General features: G+C 36.4%; 1 protein-coding gene across 2 annotated transcripts; it reads left to right on the forward strand.

Annotated features, from left to right (window-relative positions):
- The first annotated feature begins 1,076 nt into the window (after positions 1 to 1,076).
- On the forward strand, positions 1,077 to 3,287 carry LOC141692336 (uncharacterized protein C24B11.05-like). 2 transcript variants are annotated; one of them, XM_074497135.1, is made up of 9 exons: positions 1,077 to 1,141; positions 1,502 to 1,576; positions 1,653 to 1,718; positions 1,822 to 1,919; positions 2,009 to 2,046; positions 2,161 to 2,248; positions 2,335 to 2,592; positions 2,771 to 2,836; positions 2,941 to 3,287. In XM_074497135.1, exons 2-9 carry the CDS (start codon positions 1,522 to 1,524, stop codon positions 3,094 to 3,096), a joined length of 825 nt encoding a protein of 274 aa, XP_074353236.1. In that variant the 5' UTR covers positions 1,077 to 1,141; positions 1,502 to 1,521; the 3' UTR covers positions 3,097 to 3,287. The 2 variants fall into 2 exon arrangements, with proteins under 2 accessions (XP_074353236.1, XP_074353237.1); XM_074497136.1 differs by having other exon boundaries at positions 1,117 to 1,141; positions 1,508 to 1,576.
- Positions 3,288 to 8,039: the final 4,752 nt, after the last annotated feature.

Below are 8,039 nucleotides of genomic sequence, written 5' to 3' on the forward strand. Positions count from 1 at the left end.
ATTTTAATATGCATAAATAATTGCAACACAAGATATTGTATAGTATTCAGTATGTGGAATTGTGGATGTAAATTGATATATCAAAATCAATGCTTACATTACAACGCATTATAAACCATTATAGTTACTTTTACATTTGTGTATGTAATTCTAGGTTACACTTATTTGGTAGGAGAATACACAGAATCCAACAGAACAAAGGGTGTTGTAACAGAAAATCGAAAATTAACGAAACATGTATTTGGAAGATAGTATTTATATTTTTTAAAATTTAACAAAGAAATTGCATATAAATTACATATTTATTTTTATATTCTAGTGAACAAATATTCACCAAATACGTGTTCATTTAGAAAATTTAAAATATATATGTAATAGTGTGTTCCTTGTTAATTTATAAAAATATGAATACGCATATCATACATGTGTATTTAACGGTTATTTTTGGTATTATCCTGCGTCTTTAGGTATATTGAGCACTTAAACTCCAAGAATGAGATATTTTGTTATCTTTTTATATTTTGAATACAAAATAATATTTATTTAACCAGAGATTATAAGGTTCCAATTTTAGTAAATGATCAAAACAGTGCGATACTGAAATAAATTAATTTTTTTAAATAACTTGTAGAAATGTCACTGTTTTCTTTAATAAAAAATCATTGTCTATCAATTTACCTAATGAGTTGTGAGTAGTGTGAACCAAATAATTTAAGAACCATAAAATTTGAAATTTTATTTAAAAATAGATTAATCGAATATGACCCATACAATTTATTATAGAATAAAATTATGAAGTAGGAGAGTACGCCGATTGCAACCTAATACAATAATGGGTGATGTTTGGTAGGAACAAAAGTCAGTGACATGTCTTTCAGAAATTAAAATGAAAAAAGAAATTAAATAAAGTTAGTGCCATGTGACACGTGAGAGAAACATTATTTTGAACACGATTCTCGTCAAGAAAAAAGTCTCAGGAATTTTCTATTTGCGTCCCATGCCAAAGATGACAAATTTTTATTGTTAGGGGGTAAAATTAAATTAAAAAAAAAAACAATAAATTTACCTATATAACATGCTCTTCCCAACATCTTCATCCCACACAACTTCCATTTCTCCTCCTTTCTTTTCAGATTTCTCTGTAAGTTCCCCTTTTTGGGTTTTATAACTTTATTAAGTATGCTTAAATAGTTTTGTTTTAGATCTCACTAGCCTCTATGTAGCTCTGACATGGTGCGGCGCCAACTTCTATTTTTCATGAATTATGGCTAATATATGTCCTGATAAGTGATAACTACATTGCAAAGATGTAAAAATATGTGTTGCCTATTTTTGAAAACAGAACTTCATGCAAAGTATGATTGTTGTAAAAGAATTTATTCACATCTACATTGAATCCAAACTCTGACATGCACTGTCAATCTGGTGTAGTGGTCACATATATAATGTGTTACATGTAATATGAGGAAGATTTATTAAACATTGAGTTTGCTTTGTGAAGCTGAAGATTCTTTGAGCAAAATGGATTTTGAAGATCAGTACCTATCAAAGTCGGGATATGAATGCCTTCTCTTCGGTAAGAATTTTTTGTTAAAAATTGACTTGGTTTATGCTGGATGGATACAATTAATATATAATCATGTGGCTTTCAGATGTTGATGATACTCTTTATCCGTTTAGTTCCGGATTGTCCACTCAATGCACTAAGAACATTACAGGTTTGATATATCAGCACAGGAACTACATAATCTACATTTCATTGCAGTTCCTTAATTTATAGTATCTGAATTTTTCTCTTACCTGGTTGTCTTTGTTGTCTAGCATATATGATCCAACATCTTGGAATGGATGCGACTAATGCTTCTGAGATGTGTTTAAAACTATACAAAGACTATGGCACAACGATGTCAGGCCTCCGGGTATGTATGACCAGACATAAAAATCGTACTGATGAAAAAAGCGTAACTTAAAGATGCTAACTTATTGCTCCTCTTCTTCTTATGACCAGGCCATTGGTTATGATTTTGATGATGATCATTATCACAGGTATTTAAACTAATCCCTCTTTGTGTGCTTACCTATCAGTTACCGCAGAGCATATTATAATATTGTTTCAATATTTAGAGCAATCAACCAATTATAGTTTTCCCTATTTAACAGTCTTGTTCATGGGAGATTACCGTATCAGAATCTGAAACCGGACCCTGTTCTAAGGAATCTTTTGCATAGCATACCTATTCGTAAAGTTGTACGTTTTTTCCCACAAACTGATAAAAAGTTAATCACAAGGTTGTCTGCGTTCTCTCTTTAATTGTGATTGTTTCTCTATTACAGATTTTTTCAAATGCAGACGAAGCCCATGTCGCTAAAGTTCTTAGCATACTTGGATTAGAGGATTGCTTTGAAAGCGTTATATGCTTTGAGACACTAAACCCAACCCACAAAAGTAACATAATCCGTGATGGAGATGCTATAAACTCTGATGAAGATAAAAATGATTCAGCATTCCTAGAGTCTCCTATCATCTGCAAACCATTTAAAATTGCCTTTGAAGAAGCTTTTAAGATTGCAAATATAAACCCTGAGAAAACAGTAAGATACTAAAACTTTTTTTTCAAGTTGATTTCATACCATCATCCCTCCCACGGGGAGTTCCACACACACACACACACACACTTGAGCACACCCGCACACTTGCAAACTACTACTATGTGTACTTTATTGTCCTTGTAGCATCTTTGTTGTAGTTATAACCTTGTCCCCGTTTCAGCTGTTTTTTGACGACAGTGCACGTAATTTGCAAACTGCTACATGTATGGGGCTCCACACTATGGCGGTGAGTATTAATTGTGACAAAGATGACTATAAAGCTATATTTTTTGTGCAAGTTCCCTTGTAGGTTACAGATCGTAATTTCCATTTGGCTGTTAATGTATGAAGGTGGGATCTTCCAAGCGTGCTAAGGGTGTGGATTATGCATTAGAGAGCATCCATAACATCAGAGAAGCATTGCCAGAGCTATGGGAAACACTTGAGAATTCTGAAGGAGTTCAATATTATAGAGAAGCTGCAATTGAGACGATTGTGAGAGCTTAAGTGTGTTACTAAGGACTTGGGAACAGCCTAGTTGTTTAAGTCTATCTTATGTTCCATTTGAATCCTCGGAAGGATAGAGGCTGTAAAAAAAAACTGTGTGATCCTTGCAAGCAACAAAATATCATGGTCTTTGGGGTTTCCATCCCCAACTGTGTAATAATACCTACATAATGGATTTATATTTTATGTCTGACTACACTTATCTGTAAACCACTATTTAAAACAAATTGATATAACAATATGATACTTGATCAAGACTACTGTAGTTTATCTTTGTTTGGTGTAAGTTTACCTAAATGAAACCTAAAATTGATTATTAATAAAAAGCATGATCCACATGGAGCAGATAATAATGAAGAAATAACAGAACATAATAAAGGTAACTCTGCAAAGCATCATTTAGAGAAATTGCCAAGCTGTAGAAAGCTTGAGCAGTATCTTAGTGAAAAGGATAACATTCTGCTTCTAACATCAATGAGGATCTCTTTCCACTGTTGATGAGGTCCTATCGGTATTTGTTCTGAAATCTGGTATTCGTTTCTCTTCATGTATGATAAGAGCAAGTCCACACAGCAAAGAGAGAAAAATTTCTTAGGTGCTGCGTACTTTGGCAATAATGAGAATGTGTTGCAACAAGTTGATCTAGTCTGAATAAGAAGCCTTGTAAATGATGCGAATACAATCTGCGATTAATATATATAATCAAACAAATGTGTGCGTATTTCGTCTCTCACCGTATGTGCGAGCCGATAGCCTCTCAGGATAAAACGAGGTAGCGGCGGCGTTACGGATAACGAGCACCTTCAGCGAGTTTGAACGGGTACGAAACTATCACCGAGAGAGAGAGAATTTTGTGTTTAAAGGCGAATATGTTTTTGGTGTGTCTAACCCTAACGCCTTAGAGGTGTTTATATAGGTGTAGATAGACTTGTGCGCTACTCTTTTCCATAATTAAATATCATTAATTATGGAATCGGTGTAATACTTGCAAGCTACTCTATTCCATAAATAATCTGAAACAGAATCAGATTAAATATATCAAGACATACACCATATCAATTAATCTGAAACAAAATTAAATTAATTTATGCCATAATATTTGAGCCAAATTCTAATGGAAAATAATAATTTCCATTATTAAGAGAATATCATCGTATCTCACACATCTTTTAGTCATAATGCTCAAAAATATGACTTACCAATATGGGACTTATACCCATATTTTCCAACAATCCCCCACATGGGTGAGATTGGTGATCTTAGTAGCACACACCAGACAGACAGACAGACACGGAGTTTGACTTGGTGATAGTTTCTTCGATCAGATATAGCATACGATAGGTAGAGAATGCTCCTTGAACCTTCGCTCGAGTAAGCACACCGACTTTACTGGTAGACAGTAGACGTGCTTGTCCTTGAACTGTTCGACCGTTTGTGTAAACGATGATATACTTATCACTATATCGTTTCTGACTCGTTCAGCTCTCATGAGTATGTCCATTTTGGCCACGGAACATCGTCCTGGTTCTGCAGAAGTTTCTAAAGAATTGTGCCTCGCAATTCTCCTTTAAAGCGGCCCCACTTCTCTCCCACATAGGTGATCTTTATCTTATAGAGTAACCCGCGTTTACTCAACTGAATTCCATGCGTTCACTCCTGAGCTCCATGTATTCATCAAAGATCATTAAAAGCTCAAAGCTTAACCTCGTACCTTACGGGTCTCACTGTTTCCTCATCATAGGAACAGGCCAGGGGTTACCCCCACAGTGATTTGGTCATCATGATTTAGTTGTCCCATTGAACGAAGTTCTTGGGATCTCCAGTCAGCAATGGTTGGGTGTCCACCATGATGCCGTTAAGCAACAGGCTTAAGGCCCATCCCTCTCGATGATTTCTCAACCACTTCTCTTAATAACCCTTTGGTTAGTGGATCCGCGATATTATCTTTTGATGGTATATAGTCAACAGTGATAATTCTGATTGAGATCAATTATCTAATGGAACTGTGTCATCGTCGTATATGACGAGACTTTCCATTATACATCGTGCTCTGTGCTCTGCCAATAGCGGATTGACTATCACAGTGAATCCCTATTGCAGTTACAGCCTTTGGCCATCTTGGAATATCCTCCAGAAACTGACGTAGATATTCAGCCTCTTCGGCGCATTTATCTAGTGCCATAAACTCAGCTTCCATCGTGGAATGAGTTATCACCGTTTGTTTTGAGGATTTCCATGATATTGCCGCTCCAGCTAATGTAAACACATAGCCACTCGTAGACTTAAGTGCTTTCTTGCTAGATATCCAATTTGCGTCAATATATCCTTCTAATACTGCTGGGTATCTGCCATAGTGCAGTCCATAGTCTCGAGTTCCCCTCAAGTACCTTAGTACCCTTATGATCGCTTTCCAGTGATCAGCTCCCGGATTACTCGTAAACCTACTCAACTTGCTAATTGAGTATGCAATGTCTGGTCTTGTACAACTCATGAGGTACATCAGACTACCAATTATCCTCGAGTATTCCAATTGGGAAACAGCTACACCTTTGTTCTTGGATAGGTGCAAAGTCATATCCACAGGTGTCCTAGCTTTCTCAAAGTCATCCTTAAGAAACTTCTCAAGGATCTTGTCAACATAATGTGGTTGACTTAATACGAGACCCTCTGATGTTCTAGAAATTTGAATTCCCAGAATTACATTTGCTAGTCCCATGTCTTTCATGTCGAATCTTGATTTCAACATGTCCTTGGTAGATTTGATCACTTTATCATTGCTTCCGGCAATAAGTAGATCATCTACATATATCGTCATCATGACATAGCCATTGTCATTCTCCTTGACATAGTTGTTCTCGTTATCCTTGTAATAGGCATAGCTATCACATTCATTGATTTTGAAGCCATTGGCCAGCACGACCTCATCAAATTTTTCATGCCATTTCATAGGCGCTTGTTTCAAACCATACAATGATTTCACCAATCTACAAACTTTCCTTTCTTGTCCTGGGACAACAAACCCTTCGGGTTATTCCATATAGATTTCCTCATCTATGTCCCCATTTAGGAAGGCTATTTTCACATCCATTTGATGTACAGTTAGATTACGCATTGCAGCAATAGCAAACATCATCCTTATGGACTTTATTCTCGTTACAGGAGAATATGTATCAAAGTAATCAAGGCCTTTTTGTTACTTGTATCCTTTAATTACAAGTCTGGCCTTATACTTATCAATAGTGCCATCAGTTTTCAACTTCTTCTTGAAAACCCACTTGCTACCTAATGGTTTGCAACCAGTTGGCAAGTCCACTAATTCCCAAGTATGATTTTGCATAATTGAATCAACTTCATTCTTGATGGCCTCTTTCCACATAGGTCCATCAGGTGAGGTAACCGCCTCCTTATAGGTTTTTGGGTCACCTTCTTCGAGCAAATAGGTCATAAAATCAGACCCATAGAATTTCTCCGTTCGTTGTCTTTTGCTCCTTCTCACTACCCCCACATTTTCGTCTTCACTTTCGTCACTCTCATTATCGTCATCTACAGACTCATGAGATCGTTTAGACGTCGTAGGTTGTTGGTTTCCTGGATTACAGGGAAACATCGTCTCAAAGAATGAGGCATTCCTTGATTCCATAATGGTATTCTTTTGAATATCAGGAATCTTGGATTCATGAACAAGAAACCGATATACAGTACTATGTGGAGGATATCCGATAAAATTACAATCCACAGTCTTAGGACCTATCTTCACCTTCTTCGGTGTAGGGATCAGTACCTTTGCAAGGCACCCCCACACTTTCAGGTGTTGGTAACTTGGTTTCTTTTTCTTCCACATTTCATAAGGACTTACATCCTTATTCTTGCACATCGTAATATTTAAAATATTATTTGCGCTTAAGATGGCTTCTCCCCACATCGATTGTGGAAGCCCAGAGCTTAACAACATCGCATTCATCATTTCTTTCAGAGTGCGATTCTTCCTTTCACCCACACCATTTGACTGAGGGGAGTATGGTGCAGTGACCTCATGGATTATACCATGTTGTGAACAGAATTCTCCAAATGGTTCAACATATTCACCTCCACGATCACTTCGTATCGCTTTGATTTTCTCAGTCTGTTGTGTCTCAACTTCTTCCTTATAGATTTTAAATTTATCTATAGCTTCGTCTTTGCTTTTCAACAAATATACATAGCAGTATTTTGTACAATTATCAATGAATGTAATAAAATACTTGTTTCCTCCTCTTGTTGGAGCGAATTTTAAATCACATATGTCGCTATGTATTAGGTCTAGCACTTTGGTGTTCCTTTCCACACGTTTAAATGATGATCTCGTTAATTTTGCCTCAACACAAGTCTCACACTTATGTTTTGAATCGATAGTAAGTTTAGGTATGTATTCTTTTGCACTTAAACGTCGTAAAGTGTCATAATTTAAATGTCCTAATCTAGCATGCCATAAATTAGGAGACTCAAGCAAGTAAGCAGAAGAATTCTTCATTTCATTATCGTCCTTAACAGACATTATATTGAGCTTAAAAAGCCCATCGGTTAAATAACCCTTGCCTACAAACATACCACTCTTAGACAAAATTACTTTATCTGACTCTATTACAATGCGAAAGCCATGCTTACTCAATAGAGAACCAGACACAAGGTTCTTGCGAATATCAGGCACATAAAGTACATTCTTCAAAGTCAGATTCTTCCCAGAGGTCATCTTCAGGATCACCGTACCTTCACCCTCAATGGTAGAAGTTGCTGAATTCCCCATGTAGAGCTTCTCACCAGCATCAGAAGCTTTGAGGCTAGAGAAAATCACCTTGTCTGAGCAAACATGCCTAGTAGCACCAGTATCAATCCACCATTCACGTGGATTAGAACCAACCAGGTTCACTTCAGAGACCGTAGCACAGAGGTCTATATCACCCATA

This window comes from Apium graveolens, chromosome 10, assembly GCF_009905375.1.
Source record: "Apium graveolens cultivar Ventura chromosome 10, ASM990537v1, whole genome shotgun sequence".
Taxonomy (NCBI): Eukaryota; Viridiplantae; Streptophyta; class Magnoliopsida; order Apiales; family Apiaceae; genus Apium; species Apium graveolens.

Coding starts and splice junctions, on each gene's coding strand:
- LOC141692336 (XM_074497135.1), top strand. CDS start 1,522: ATGGATTTTGAAGATCAGTACCTATCAAAGTCGGGATATGAATGCCTT. Junction 1,719..1,821: donor ATGCACTAAGAACATTACAG/GTTTGATATATC, acceptor TTTGTTGTCTAG/CATATATGATCCAACATCTT. Junction 2,249..2,334: donor GCATACCTATTCGTAAAGTT/GTACGTTTTTTC, acceptor TCTCTATTACAG/ATTTTTTCAAATGCAGACGA.